This window comes from Molossus molossus, unplaced genomic scaffold (genome assembly GCF_014108415.1).
Source record: "Molossus molossus isolate mMolMol1 unplaced genomic scaffold, mMolMol1.p scaffold_m16_p_12, whole genome shotgun sequence".
In the NCBI taxonomy this organism is placed as follows: domain Eukaryota; kingdom Metazoa; phylum Chordata; class Mammalia; order Chiroptera; family Molossidae; genus Molossus; species Molossus molossus.
Window position 1 is genome coordinate 12,279,884 of NW_023425347.1, and position 16,281 is coordinate 12,296,164.

The 16,281-nt window shown below is 41.2% G+C and overlaps 1 protein-coding gene across 8 annotated transcripts in view; it reads left to right on the forward strand.

The window, feature by feature from the left end:
- RREB1 (ras responsive element binding protein 1) overlaps positions 1–16,281 on the forward strand; it is a 134,228-nt gene that overhangs the window by 69,770 nt on the left and 48,177 nt on the right. For 5 of the 8 annotated variants that reach the window (XM_036256250.1, XM_036256251.1, XM_036256249.1 and 2 more), the window contains exons 5-7: positions 3,351–3,440; positions 3,999–4,085; positions 4,696–4,859. In XM_036256250.1, the coding sequence (XP_036112143.1) occupies positions 3,351–3,440; positions 3,999–4,085; positions 4,696–4,859 (341 nt within the window). Of the gene's footprint in view, positions 1–3,350; positions 3,441–3,998; positions 4,086–4,695; positions 4,860–16,281 lie in introns of those variants that run through there. The other 3 variants (XM_036256253.1, XM_036256255.1, XM_036256256.1) reach the window with 2 other exon arrangements.

The following is a 16,281-nucleotide window of genomic DNA, read 5'->3' on the forward strand; positions in this document are numbered from 1 at the left end:
CAGCATCACGATGCTGCCTTTGCTATTTGGCTTGTTTATAAAAACTAAATCTGAGTTCGCAGACTTCTTCTCCCAGACCACCATGGACTTTGTGGGCCGGTATTGCGGCCTGCAGCGTGCACTGCCAGCCTCAGAGCGTCTGGGCTCAGCTCACCATGAGCCCGAAGCACTGCCGGCCGGCCCCAGGCTGTCAGTGTGTCTAGCTACCTCAAGGGGAAGGAAAGAGGTTTTTGTTTTTTAACCTGCCTCCTTAAGAAGCTGGGCACTTGGAGACCTGGCTTTTTTTTTTTTTTTTTTTTATCCTCACCCGAGGATATTTTTCCATTTTTTGTTCAGATAGAGTGGGAGAGAGAGAGAGGAAGGAGAGAGAGAGAGAGAAACATCGACGTGAAGGGACACATCAAGTGGCTGCCACCCGCACGACCAACCAGGGCCAAGGACAAACTGCAACCAAAGTACGTGCCCTTAGCGGGAACCGAACCCGGGTCTCTCCGGACCGCAGGCCGACGCTCTAACCACTGAGCCAAACTGGCCAGGGCGGAGACCTGGCTTTTTAACATTTATTTACATCCTACTAATAAATCTTCCTTTAAAATTTAAAACATATATATATATATATATATATATATATATATATATATTATTGCTAATCTGATAATTCATCAAAAAGGTCCAAGACTGCGTTTTGGCCTGGCTGTGAGGCATTTCTCATTACAATAGTGAGTGCTCTTATTTTGTCGTTGCTACTTTTGTTTTTGGTTTTTCTGTGTTGTGGTTCTTGGCCAGCTTCATTCTGAGTGTAGTAGGACTGGGCTGAGAAGGTATGATACCCCACCCACCCCACCCCAGAAACATACATTTTACCCTGGGAGGAGTGGAAGTCTCTGGATGACTCAGTGACACTGACAGACTTTTTACTGCCTCTGAGTGAATCAACTTCCTTAAGCTTGATATTTGTAATTTTTTTTGAAGTTTGAGAGTGAAAAAAAATGAATAGCATACCTAGTTCTCAGACCCAGTGCCACAGACTAGAAGAAGGTTTGTCCAGGGGCTCCCACTGGCCCACAGGGGCTATTTTCTAAGACCCCCAGTAGATGACTGAAACTGTAGATAGTACAGAGCCCTAAATTATTGGTTTTTCCCTGTACATACAGACCTTTGGACTAAGGGAAGCACATAATGGCTTCTCTTGGGCATGTTCAAATTGCCAGCATCACTCCTCTTGTGCTTTGGGGCCATTACTAAGTAAAATAAGAATGACTTGAACATAAGCATCGCGATGCCTCAATAGTGAGTTGATAACCAAGACAGCTACTAAGTGACTGCGTACAGCATGGAGATGCTGGACTCAGGGAAGAGTCACGTCCTGGGCGGACAGCAGGATGGCGTGATTTCCTCACACTACTCAAGAACGGCACACAATTTAAAACGTATGAATTGTTTATTTCTGGAATTCTCAGTTTAATAATTTTGGACCGTGGCTGACCTTGGGTAACTAAAACCATGAAAAGCAAAACTGCAGATGGGGGAGACGACTGTAGTGCTTACAATGAGGCTGTTAGTCTTTGAGGAGGGAGAGAACCGCTGACGGTAGCTCCGTATTGGACATCACTGTGCGTTCACTCCACCCGGTCTGGTTTATGGTGCCGTCTGTTTCTGTAAGTCTTCAGGTGACTTTTATTTTCATCATATCTCATAAGCCAACCACAGGGTGTTTGTTTTCTGTGCCTTAGAGTTCACCTTTTTTGGGGGGGTCAGACTCACATAGCATAGTCAGTGGTTTAGGGAATGGGCTGAGTTTCAGCTGGCCTGAGTTTTAATCCTGGACCTATGTAATAGTTCTCTGATTTGGGGCAGGATACTTGCCTCTCTGTACCCCAGTTTCCTCATCCAGAAAATGGGATCCTTAATAGTGGCTATCTTAGTGGTTGCGAAAAAACTGACGTTTTTATATGTACAAAATTTAGCATAAAGTAAGTGCTTAATAATTGGTATTATTTGTGAGGAACAGAAACTCATTCAAATGAGCGCATGGAAAAGGGGGTGTATTGAAAGATGCCCCAGGGTCCAGCCCTCCCCTCTCTCATGGGCTTCCTGGTCTCCCACTTCCTTTAGCATGGACTTGGGCTCACCATGCTGCTGGGTTTGGCCCCAACCCTCATGAACTTTCAATTTAAGTGCTGGTGATCACCTAACTTAGTAACTTAGTCATCCCCAAACCTGGGCACATACCAACATCTCCTGGGAGCTTGTGAAACAGATTCCCGGGGTTCAGCTCCCTTTACTCCAGTGATTCTGATTCAGCCTGTTGTGAGCCTGATCTAGAAATCTGTAGCTCAGAAAGCTCCCCAGGTGATTCTGCTGCTCTTTGCAAACCCACGGATCTTAGTCTCTCAGCACCTCAATTCCACATTCCTGGGAGAGGGTCCAGGCCATGATCCCATTAGTTTTGGGATGAGGACAGAGACCTCTGGTGCTCAGGGATTGTTGCAAGAAGGCTGTGACAGGCACATCTGTGACAACTCTCCATGAATTGTTTTGAAAGGAGTTGTGTAGGTAATGACGGAGCTTGTATTTTCATTAAAAAGGTAAACTAGATTGCTTGAAGGAAGCTTGTCTTGTGTGTTTTGAGGGAACATAAAAATGAGCCACTTTTCCAAGTAGTGAGCTGGTTCTTTTGCCACCTCTGTGGAAGTCTTCATTTTGGACATTCATTCTCTGTCACAGTTTCCACAGCATTCTTACTCTTCTATTAATGAGCGGTGTCAGGCAGGTGCTAGCAGGGCGTGAAAGGGTCATGTTGATGCCTGTTGGGCACACAGCTGAGCCCTGAGGTCCTCCACCATAGGGAGGGTGGGTTTTTGTCCTGAGAACTTCATTCCCTCTCATGTGTTCTTCAGGGCCCTGAGAACAGATGGAATAGAATGGCTGGAGCCTGGGTCGGACTTGGGGAGAAATATATTCCTTTTCTAGCTCTGCCCTGACCTAATGCTTAATTTTTCACCATCACTGATAATTAATTAAATGGTGTCTGTGTAATAAGAACACTAATATTTATTGAGCACTTACTCTGTGCCAGGCACTGTTCCGGTGCTTTATGTGTATTGACTGAATTAATCCTCATCGCAGTGTGATACTGTGGTAGATGCTCTTGTTCCCATTTACAAATGAGGAAACTGAGGGCCAACAGGACAGTGGCTAGCCCACGCGCACACCAGGCAGGCCCAGAGCCCATCCTCTCAGCTGTTTCATTGCTACAGCTTTTGAGACACAGGTGCTCGTAACAGAAATAAGAGGTACTAGTTTACTGTGACGTGAAATTGAGTCTCCCTTTTATGATGTCTTTTCAGGAAACGAAAGAGGAGAAGTCTTCCTACAACTGTCCCCTGTGTGAGAAGATCTGCACGACGCAGCATCAATTAACTATGCACATTCGTCAGGTTTGCTGCTGCTTTTATGTTTTGTTTTAAATCACTCTTCGTTAGGAGAGGACAAGGTGATTTGATCCCAGTTTATCAGTTGTGGCTGTGCTTAATTTAGATTTAATATTTTAATTATTTTGAGAGGTGGTTATGAAATGATTCTGTGTCTGTGTTATTGTGACAAAGACCCAGGTCAACAAAGAAAACGTTTTCAGAATTTAGCAAACGTCAGGTTAACTGACCACATGTAACAGAAGACTGCATAGCAGTGTCTTGTCATTATGAACCAAATCCCCTTACAGAACAGTGAGATCGTAGGTGTAGACCCCTACTCTTTATATTGTTATGTGTCATACAGCAGGGAATTGACTTGATTTGGGATCTCATTTGGCTTTTCTTCTTTATTATGAGATTGTTTTCTTCTTCCTTGCCTGCTATGACTGGTTCATGACAAAGTATTGATGAATCCAGGGCAATGAAGGAGTGACATTATTAAACTTATAGCATGGTACTGAATAATAACATCATTTAGTAACTTGGGTTTGGATGGAAATGTTCCTTCTTAACATGTTTCAGAGCCAGACCTCTCTCAACTGTGCAGATTTCAGATCTTCCCTGACAGCAAGACGAGTCATCAGACTTGAAAATGAACATGGACTTGATGTGAGGACCATGGTTCTCCTGTTTGCCTCATAGCTGACAGTCTTCCTGTCCATGTTAATATATGTGGCCAGTTCGTCTCTTTGTGTCTCCAAGAAAGACCTTCAAAGATTCCAGCTCTCTCTCAGCCTTGCAGAAGTATTTTTTTTTTTTTTATCCTCACCTGAGGACATTTTTGCATTTATCTTCAGATAGAGTGGGAGGGAGAGAGGGAGGAAAAGGAAGAGAAACATCTATGTGAAAGAGACACTGACTGGTTGCCACCCACACGACCCCAACCAGGTCCGGGAACAAACTGCAACCGAGGTACATGCCCCTAGCGGGAACCGAACCCGGGTCTCTCTGGTCCTCAGGCCAATGCTCTAACCGCTGAGCCAAACCAGCCAGGGCTACAGAAGTATTTTTTTAAGACTGAAACATGGGAATAGAAGATCTTACAGAATATTTATTTGTCTGAGTTCCTGATAGATTTTGGCATTCAGGAAGATATTTAAAATGAAACAAACAAACAAAAAATAGCTGAGAAGCTTTTTTGGTTTTATTTTAAAATTCTGAGTTTGCATTACCGAGTTTTGACCCATCTTATGTGACCTGTGGTGATTGCTTTCTGCAGCACAACACAGACACCGGAGGGGCAGACCACTCGTGCAGCATCTGCGGGAAGTCTCTGAGTTCGGCCAGCTCCCTGGACCGCCACATGCTGGTGCACTCTGGCGAGAGACCTTACAAGTGCACTGTGTGCGGCCAGTCATTTACCACCAATGGGAACATGCACAGGTGGGTGAGGGCGGCCTTGGCCTGGTGGCTGTCATCAGAGAGAGAACTTGCCGGAAAACATTAAAAGTTCTAAACTCTGTTCACTGTATGGAAAAGCCAGAGATGTTTTGTTTGCACACTGTCTTGGGAGTATTAGAAGTATCTCACCAAGGGAAACAGAAGTACCTGGGCTAGGTCTTTGGCCCTTTGGGAATTAGGATGAAACAGAGTCCTTCCCCTTTGCCAATTGCAATTTCTTTGTTAGTGTGCCAGCGGTGGGCAGCTTATCAGACACAGAGGAACCCTAGGTAATAGCACAGTAACCCTTGCCTTTTTAGAACTAGTTTCATGTGCCTACAAGGTTCCCTGCAGGTATTTTTCTTATGAAGAATTTCTGGGACCTTTTAATGAATAGTTAAGTTGCCTGGTCCTGGAACTTCAGGGTAAGATAGGATAAAAGGAGGAAATAGAAAATCTAATAAATGTCAGGAATTTACTTCTGAAGGGGAAAGAGGTTCACTCAAGTGGGAGGGAGCTCAGTGGTGAGCATATTAACATTTTGTGAGATGAACTAATGGAAAAGATGCTTTATAGAATGACTACGTATGTTTTGAGGGGTTAAAACAGACTTTTTAAATGCCTCTTTTTTTTTTAAAGCACAATCATTTTAGGAACATTAGAACTAGGAAGATTATTTTTTTTAAGGGACTACTCAAAATTTCACCTTCTCAGAAAATCAGGGATTTGTATTTTCCCATATTCTCTTCTAGGCGTAAATACTGCTTTCTTTTTAAAAGTTGACTAATATCTTTTTTTCATATTTGTTTGAAAAGTAAACTTTATATAATTATTGTGAAATTGATGTTTTATTATATTTAAATACTAATATGAGATTTCCACCTAAAATCATTTCATGAACCGCTGATGGTATACTTGAGACATATAAGTGTAATGTTAAATTTCTGGATTTAGAAATTAGGCGCCTGATTTCAGATTTCAGCTCTGCCACTTATAAATTTCTCATCCTTGAGAATGTTACTTAACTTATGTACCTTAGTTACCTCCTCTTTAACATGAGATTTTTAATATTATCCATGTCATTAGACTAGGATGAGGATTAGGAAATAATAAATTTAGCACATGGTAAGCACTCAATAAATGTTGTCTATTATTTGCATTTATAAGTAGTACTGCAGTAATTTAAAGCCTATGAATTTCTCAGTCTGAACACCTAGAAGTTATAGTATGACTCTGAAATGTATGAATATTTTATTTTATTTTATTTTTATCCTCATCTGAGGACATTTTTTCTATTTTTTGATATAGTGGGAGGGAGCGAGAGAGAGAGAAACATCGATGTGAAGGGAACACATCAAGTGGTTGCCACCCACACGACCCAGTCAGGGCCAGGAGAAACTGCAACCGAGGTACGTGCCCTCATCAGGAACCGAACCCGGGTCTCTCTGGACCACAGGTCGAAGTTCTCACCGCTGAGCAAAACAGGCCAGGGCTGAAATATATGAATTTTTTTTTCCCCCTCACCCGAGGACATTTTTCCATTTTTTGTTCAGATAGAGTGGGAGGGAGAGAGAGAGGGAGAGAGAAACATCAACGTGAAAGGGACACATCGAGTGGCTGCCACCCGCACGACCAACCAGGGCCAGGGACAAACTGCAACCGAGGTATGTGCCCTTAGCGGGAACTGAACCCGGATCTCTCTGGACTGCAGACCGATGCTCTAATCACTGAGCCAAACCAGCCAAGGCTGAAATGTATGAATATTTTAAAGAATTTTTTTTTTTTTTTTTTCATATAAAAAGCTCAGTTCTCTCTTTGCCCCTCCTTTCTTCCTAGGAATTTTGGGTACAAAGAAGGAAGTGAATACTGTTGCCATTTTTAAATATATGTTTTCGCTTTTTTACCACCCTATCAGCCTGTTAGTCCTGTTAGTATGATTGTGCCTTCTCTTTGCCATTTTGTTTTGTTTTGTCTGCTCCTCCTATCTTTCCCATACCCCCCCCCCCCCAAAAAAAGGTCCTCCCTTATACATTCGCCCTCTCAAAATCTGGTCCTAGAGGTGTTGTTGCTTATCCCTTCTGGGGCAGTTCCCCTGCTTTCTCCTGAGTCCCCAGCGCAGTGGAACTCCCCAGGGGCCAGCTCTAAGTTGGCAGAAGGTGATGGGGTGCATTAGTGATAAACACCCTCCTCCTGGCTGCTTTACCCTGACTACTTACTGCTTATGATCCTCCATGAGCCATCTCTGGTCTTGGCTTCATCATGCCTGATTTTAACAGTATCTGTGATTGAATATGACACATGTTACAAATACACCTATGAAAATGCATATTTGATGCCTTCTAGTGATGTCTGTGACAATGCGTTTTATAAATGATCATAGCTAAAGTTACGTTGCACTTTGTGTCTGGCACTGGGCTAAGCAATTTCTGTATTATTTGTTTACATCTTTAGGAGGTATAATTTATATACTATACATTACATTTACCCATTTAAAGTATGTGATTCAATGGGTTTAGTATATTCACAGAATTATGCAGCCATTACTATAGTCAGTTTTACGATATTTTCATCACTCCCAAAAGAAACCCATACCCATAAGCAGTCACTTCCCACCCTTCAGTCCTAGGAAAACATTAATCTACTTTCTTTCTCTGGATATTCATATTTTGACAGTTCATATAAATGGAATTATATAATATGTGGACTTCTGTGACTGGCTTCTTTCACTTAATGTTCTCAAGATTCCTCCCTCTATGTTGTAGCATGTGTCAGTACTTCATTCTTTATTGTCAAATAACAGCCCAATATATAGATACCACAATTTACTCATCTCTTCAATTGGTGGACATTTGAGTCATTTCCACTTTTTGGCTAGCATGAATAATGCTGCGAACATTATTGAACAGTTTCTTGTGTGGACGCATGTGTTTGTTTCTCCTGGGTGGATACTTCAGAATGGAATTACTGAGTCATGTGGTAACTCCATGTTTAACATTTTGAAGAACTGCCCCACTGTTTCCCAAAGCAGCTGTACCATCATTCTGTGGCTGAGGGTTCCAGTTTTTCCTCATCTTTGTTAACACTTGTTATTATCTGTCTTTGTCTTTTTCATGGCAGCCATCCTTATAGGTGTGAAGTGGAACCCATAAGTTTCATAATTCTAATTCTTACATTTGTGACTATGATCTATTTTGGGTTAATATTTGCATATAGTGTAAGGAATGAGTCTAAATTCAGTCTTTTGCACTATTTGTTGGAAAAACTTTTCTTTTCCCATTGAATTGTCTTACTACCTTTGTGAAAATTAGTTGACCATCAATGTAAGGATTTAGTTCTGGATTCTCAGTTCTGTTCCATTGATCTATATGTCTTTCCTGAGGCTAATGCTGTATTGATTATTGTAGCTTTTTGGTAAGTTTTGAAATTGGGAGGTACGAATCCTCTAACGTAGATCTTTCTCAAGATGGTTTTGGCTATTCTGGGTTGCTTGCATTTCTGTATGAGTTTTAGGATTAGCTTGTCGTTTTTCCCCCCCAAAAGGCAGCTGGAATAATTATAGAGATTGCAAAATGTATAGGTCAGTTTGGTGGTATTGCCATCCTAATATTAAAATTTTAATCATGGGATATTTTTCATTTACGTAGATCTTATTTTAGTTTTTAGAGGTAAGTTTTACATTTTGTTTAATTTATTGTTTTATTCTTCATGGTGATATTGTAAGTGTAATTGTTTTCTAATTTCATTTTGGATTGTGTGTTTTTAGTGTATAAAAATACAGTTCAGACCTGGCTGGTTTTGCTCAGTGGTTAGAGTGTCAGCCCGTGGAAAAGAGAGTCCTGGGTTAGGTTCCCTCTAGGGGTGCGGTGCATACCTCAGTTACAGTGTGTCCCCAGCCTGGTTGGAGTCATGTGGGTGGCAACCACTCAATGTATCTCTCTCACATCGATGTTTTTTCTCTCTCTCTCTTCCTCCCGCTCTATCTGAAGATAAATGGGGAAAAAAATATATAGTTCAAACCTTGTTGATCTAGTTTCCTTCAACATTGCTGATCTTGTGTATTCAAATAGTTACTTAGTGGATTCCTTAAACTTTTCTGTATATAAGATTATGTCATCTGCAAGTAGAAATAGTTTTACTTCTTCCTTTGAAATTAATATGGATACCTTTTATTTATTTATTTTTTGCCTGCCAGCCCTCACTAGATCCTCTCGTACAATGTACAGTGTTAAAAGAAGAGAAGAGGATGGACATCCTTATCTTATTTCTTATCTTAGGGAGAAAGCATTTGTCTTTTCCTATTAAATATGGTGGTAGTTGTGGGTTTTTCATAAATGCCCTTTGATCAGTTTGAGGTTCTCTTCTAGTCCTGGATTGCTGAGTGTTTTTATCATGAAAAGGTGTTGGATTTTGTCATGCTTTTTCTGCATCTACTGAGATGGTCAAGTATTGGATGTTAAATTAACTTTATTCCTGGGATTAATTCCACTTGGTAACAATGTATAGTGATTTTCATATACTGATGGATTTGATTTGCTAGCATTTTGTGAGACTTTTTTGCTAATATTTATGAGAGATATTGGTCTGTTTATTCTTTTCTTATGATGTCCTTATCTGTTTTTTTGTATCAGGGTAATTATTACAAGTCTCATAGAGTGAGTCAGGAAGTATTTTTTCCTACTCTGTTTTTAGAAACTTTATGAAGAGTTGGTATTAATTCTTCTTGAAATATTTGGTGGAATTTACCAGTGAACCCTCATAGACTTTTCTCTCTAAAAAGTTTTAAAATTACTAATTCAGTCTCTTTACTTGTGATAGGCCTGTTCACGTTTTCTTTTTTTCTTCAGTTTCAGTAGTTTATGTTTTTTTGTAGGAATTTGGCCATTTATATAAGTTACCTAATTGATCAGTGTACAGTTGTTCATAATATTCCCTCCATAATCCTTTTATTCGGTGAAGTGAGTGGTATTGTACCCTCTTTCATTTATGATTTTAATAATTTGAGTCTGCTCTATGTTTTTCCTTAGTCTGTCTAAACACTTGTCAATATTATTGGTCTTTTCAAAGAAACAAGTTTTGGTTTCATTGATTTTCCGCTTGCTTTTCTGTCCTCTGTTTTATTAATTTTCCACTCTAAACGTCATTTCCCTCCCTCTGCTTGTTTTAGGTTTTCCCAGTGATTTAAGATAGAGAAAGATGGGGTTATTGATTTGAGAACTTTTTTTTTTTTTTTTTTATCATCCTCACCTGAGGACATTTTTCCATTTTTTGTTCAGGTAGGGTGGGAGGGAGAGAGAGGAACAGAGAGAGAGAGAAACATCGATGTGAAAGGGACACATTGAGTGGTCACCACCCGCACAACCAACCAGGGCCGGGGACAAACTGCAACCGAGGTACATGTCCTTAGCGGGAACTGAACCTGGGTCTCTCCGGACTGCAGGCCGATGCTCTAACCGCTGAGCCAAACCAGCCAGGGCAAGAACTTTTTTAACGTAGGCATTTACAGCTTTACATTTCCCTTTAAACATTGTTTTAGTCTTGTCCCAAAGTTTTTGTATGTTGTGTGTTGTTTGGGTATACATGGATGGACTTAGAAATGATTGTGAATTTTTTATAGCATAGCCCTTGATATTATACTAAGTTGCATTTCTCGTTTATGAATAGTATATATTAGAGTTGTTGGTAAATTACTGTTTATAAATATCTTTTTAAAACAGGCCATAGGGTTGTTAGTTTGTATAATTTGGGGTTTTGTACTGATTTTATTTATTATGCATCATCTTGATTTGGAGGAGAGGACTAATTGTTGGGGACTAAGTGCTAGTCCTAATTCTGCAGAACTTTGTAGCAATTGCTTACTTTCTCTATACTTGAACAAAGTGGCATAGTAAAACCTCATCTAGAACTTGTGCTAAAAAATGCAGTAATGTTTGTGAAGGAATTCTGAAGGCCTACAGTGTATTACAGAAATGTCTTGGTTGGGGGTTTCTGAGTTTGCATCATTAGGGTTGAAGCCTTGTGATAGTCTGTGGGAGGTATGCCATCCTAGCTGTGTGACCCTGAACAAGTCATTTGAGCACTCTGTGTCTGTTACTTCATTTGTAGAAGGTCGTGATATCTGTACTCATATGGGAATGTTGTGGGGGTTCATGAACCAAAACATGCAGAGCACTTAGGATGATGTTGGTGAAATAGTACTTGTCAATTAATGGTCACTGCTGCTGGATGTGCCACTAAGGGGAGATATACTAAGTGAGTATTCACTAGTATTCACTTAGTATAAACTAAGAGGTCATTTTGTGTTTTTGTTTGTTTTTTTGTTAATCCTCACCCAAGAATATTTAGGATATTTTTTTTCATTGATTTTTAGAGAGAGTGAAAGGGAGAGAGGGAAGGGGGCAGTGAAAGAGACACATCGATTGGTTGCCTCCCACACCATCCTGACCTGGGTGGGGATCGAAACCTGCAGCCTTGGTACGTTCCCTTGACCTGGGATTGAACCTGCGACCCTTCCACTGAGCTCTATCCACTGAGTCAGGGCAAGAAGTTGTTTTGTTTTTGTTTTACTTTTTGCTATATGAAATCTGTAATTTAAATAATAAAACTTATTTAGAATATGAGTTTATCACATTACATTTATTTTATGTTCTCTGCAGAAAATTGCAAATAATGCGTTAAAAGAATATTTTTTTTTTTTTGGTAATCAGTCATAATCATTACCATCTTCATTTGTTGGTGAAACTACTTTTGGAAAAAAAATTATGAAAATGTGAAAACAGTTACAAAAATGTGCCAGAGAAAGTGGAGTTAGATTTATTTGTCCCTGTGGATCTGTTCCAGAATCTGAAACTCGAATGGTGAGCTGTGATCTCTCCTAAGCACATACCTGTGTTACATTAATCAGGGCCCAGAGCTGCCCTGGGATGTGTGTGCAGGAATGAAACAGGATCATGAAAACCCAAACTTATTAGCTGCATCCTTGCTGATTTTGAAAGCATGGAAGGCAGTCAGTGGACTGTGAGTTTTGTGCTGAAGATCAAAGTTCTTGTTCTCATTTTCCTTCTGTTGCTTCTACTGCCTGAGATCTGTGAACAAGCCAGCACTGAGTAGAGCCAGAGCTGACTGGGGGCCTGGAGCCCATCCTGAGCTGCGTGGTTAGAGACCCTCCATCCTGCACTTCCCTTCCCTGTGTACCAGGGATTGTGGATTGCGTAGGGCCCCTGCTATGTGGATTTCAGGATGCATTTCCCCAGGCTCAATTCCACAAGGCTGGTTTAGGAGCACGTAGTTCACCTGTCCCAGCCTCCTGCTCACTCCCCTCCTCTGCTCCGCAGGTCGCCTACACATGCACAGGTGACACATCCTGTGTGCACATGCCTCCAGGTGAGCCCTGCCTGCTGTGTTTGCTGTGAGCAGCTGCTGTGGGAGACAGATCTGGGCTCCGCCCCAGTTCTGTGTTGCTGCAACACTCTGAAGGCTTCGTTATACAGCTTACAACATGTATAATGAGGACCCAAGAAATCCATCCTTTTCAGTTTCAGGCTATTCTTAACTGATGTTGAAGTACTCTTTGCAGTCACCACTTTATAAAAACAACTCACTTTATTTCCTTTAAACCACTAGTCATTTTATGAGGATATGTTAGTTATCTTTGTTTATACAGCAAGTCAGTCTTTTTTTTTTTTTTAATTGGTTGATTTTAGAGAGGGGAAAGGAGGAGGGGAGAGAGAGAGAGAACTATCGATTTGTTGTTCCACTTATTTATGCACTCATTGGTTGATTCTTGTGTGTGTCCTGACCAGGGATCAAACCCACAACCTTGGCTGGATATCAGGACAATGTTCTAACCAACTGAGCTACCCACAAGGGCACGAGTCATTCTTTTTGTAGAGTTTCCTTTATCTTAGTTTTATGGGAGGACCATCAGCACATAATCAGCCTAACAGAATTGTTAGTAAAAGAAAATAAATTTCACAGAATCAGATAGCATATTAAGTTTTACGTAATTATGTTAACAGTTGCATTGTAGCTTTGATAAAGCCCATAACTTTTAATTTAATTCTAGTAAATAAATTTAAATGATGTTTTTAAATTGTATATTTGGTAACTAGGGAGACAAGAGTGATACAGCTCATTTTGAAAAAGGGTTGGAAGAGACCATGTCAGTTCATTACCATATCTGGAACAGTATTCCAACTTGCTGCTTCCTTGTCTGCAGATTTTTGTGTTTTGGGGGTTTGAAAATTCTTTATCCCAAACCTTTCTGACCACAGCTTAGTTCCTGAGCAGAATAACAGGTTGCCATCAAGTACAAAATATGTATCATGGAAATATCACCGAGGTTCCAGCTTTTAACTTCCCAGAACTCTTTATCAGTTGCTCCCACGTTGAAAATTTGGGTTGAGCGGTGCTTGTCTTCCAAAACAAACTTGGGAAACTGAGCCAGAGCACGCCCTCGGGAGAGCTGAATGTAGGAAAAAGGGCATTGAGCTTTGTGATTTGCAAGACTTTCCAGAAAGTACTGGGCTGCAGAACTATGGAGAAGTGATGATACTTGAAAGAGAGGATTGAAACCTCATTTGGAAGAAATCCTATCTCTGAAATGGGTGTTTTTGTTTTTTGAAAACTAATTGCCTTGGGAAAACAGGAAATTAACTCCCATGTTGCTCCTTGTTTTATAAACTATAGATTTTTAATCTGTAGAGAGAGTTTGGAGTATATGTTATGGTAAGAGCACACTGAAGACCCCGGCAGGAGCAAACTTTCCTAACTAACTTCTGTTTCTTCTCCGAAGAGCAGGGGTGTGTGCTCATTTCTGCTGTGGCATTAGGAGGGTGAAGATGAGGGAGAGAAATCCCTGGAACATCCTTTAGTTGTTTGCCAAGGGCTTCCTTTTCTCCTGCAGTAGTCGTGACTTTTTCTGATGCTAAGTACAGGAACACAGACCCTGAGGATGCCGCTGGGTAATGGACAGTCTTCAGGAGCAGAGGCTTATGTGTTCCTGTTATGCTGGAAGGAAACATTCACTGCACAGAAATGTGACCTGCTCCATGACAAGTGAGACCACGAAGGCTCTGAATTTAGTGCGCTGCTCTCTGATGCTTAGGCAGAGCCAGCCCTTGGCACGTACAGCTGAACTTGGGTATTTGAACAGGTGGCCAGCATTAAAGGACAGAAGGAGCAGAGGCAGGACAGTGTCTTGGAAGGGGATAGTCACTTCTTTACTCTCGGAGCCCAGCGAGAGGAGGGGCCCCGTGAACTTCGGTCTTGGTGATATCACGTTTCTAAAGACACGCTGTAACTAGCTCTGGTACTTGCTACTTCTCAGGAGTGGAGGTGACCACTCAGAGATTCAGCTAGTTCCATCTTGAAACAAGTCTTAGTCACCAGGTGCCTGCTTCCTGGACAAACTTCTGTGAGGGAAGGAAGGTGTCGTGCTAGTTCACATGGGAAGAAATTATTTTTAGGATAGAAAATCTGTGTCATCCTATCCAGGACAATATAAACATTTGCTTCCTTTGATATAGTTGTTTTAAAAAGGAGGAAAATGATTATATTAATAATATTTCAGTTACCTACATCTGACTATTTTGCCCTTGGGAGAAAGACAAACTGGAAGAAAATATCTTTTGAGGACGCTCAGAGATCATGGCACAGCCAGTCCACTGGTGGCAATCAGTGCTCTGACCACACATGCAGCTCTCTACAGAGGTGGCTGAGGTGTGTACGCGAGGCACACCCGTGAATGGGCCTGGACATGTGATCTTGACACATGGTGGGAGCTCAAGGAGCATTTGGTAGTTTCTTGGGCATCCTGGCAGTTTCTGTATATTTAATACTCTGTACTGAAATAGATGTACTTTGGGTGTGGTTTAAAAAGCATTTCTTTAGTATGTGTTGAAACTTTTTTCTTCTTAATCAGAAAAATATTGTAAGCTGTTTGTTATACTTATTTATTTAAATTTCTTTTTTTCTTTATTGATTTTTTAGAGAGGAAGGGAGCGAGAGATAGAAACATTGATGAGAGAGAACATCAACTGGCTGCCTCCTGAATGCCCCACACTGGGGATCAGGCCCACAACCTGGGCATGTGCCCTGACCAGGAATCGAACCAACGACCTCTTATTGCATGGGTTGATGCTCAACCAGTGAGCCACACTGGCTGGGCAACTGTTTGATTATATTTAAGTGCTTTTAATGTAAAGAAATGCTTTTAGCTTTTCTTTACATCTCATTGACTGGAATTGAAACCTGTTTGTTTTTATCTTAACTCCATTAGTGGTTACATAAACGAGGCCTCGCTGTGTGTCCTCTGAGAGCTCTTCCTTCTTGTATGGGCTGTAGCGATGCTCCATGGACGGCAAAGGGAGCCCACCTTCCTTCATCTTTAACAGGGCAACGCTTTGCTCACAGAATTTGTCATTGTGAGGATTAAATGCTATAATATATGCTATGCCCAAGCCTCTAGTTCATATAAGATGTTCGACAAATTGTAGTTTCCTTCCTTTCTTGTCTCCCTTAGGAAAACTTTTTAAAATGTTTTTATTGGTTTTTTTTAGAGAGAGAGGAAGAGAAAGATAGTAACATGGACTGGAGAAACATCAATTGACTGCCTCCTGCACGCCCCCTACTGGGGATTGAGCCTGTAACCCGGGCATGTGCCCTGACTGGGAATCGCACTGAAACCTCTCAGTCCATGGGACGGCGCTCAATCCACTGAGCCACATTGGCCAGGCTCCCTTAGGAAACCTTAATTCATCAGTGCTTTCTGCATGCTGGTCAACCAGCACATTTACAAAACCAAGAAGATAGACTCTGGCCCTGGCTGATGTGGCTCAGCAGTTAGAGTGTTGGCCCTCAGACTGAAGGGTCTCAGGTTCGGTTCCTGGTGAAGGGCACATACCTGAGTTGCAGGTTTGATACCTGGACCCGATTGGAGTCATGTGGGAAGCAGTCAATTGATGTGATATGTCTCTCTCATATTGATGTTCCCCCCCCCCACCCCTTTTTCTCCCTCCTTCCCTTCCACTCTATCTAAAAATCATTGGGAAAATATTCTCCACTGAGGATTATCCCCCCAAACAGGAAAAGAAAATAGACTCCGTGCTTCCCAACCTTGAGAGTAAGTAACCTGTGTTCTAAGAACCCAAAGTCAAAATAGTGTTTTTGTAGAGTAGCTGTATGCCTTACACCTAAATTTCCTTTACCAAGTTATACAACTGTACTATTTGAACACCTTTTTGGGGATATTTTGTTCTGTGGTGTTTTTACATTTCTCGTGTGGATTAGCATTTATACTATTATATGAGCATCTGTGGTCCCTTTCCGAATTCTTTACGTATTAGAAATCAGCACATGGTAGAAAGCTGCCACTATTCCCAGAGGAAAAGAGCAGGTCAGAAGAAATAGCAAATCATGACGTTGTACA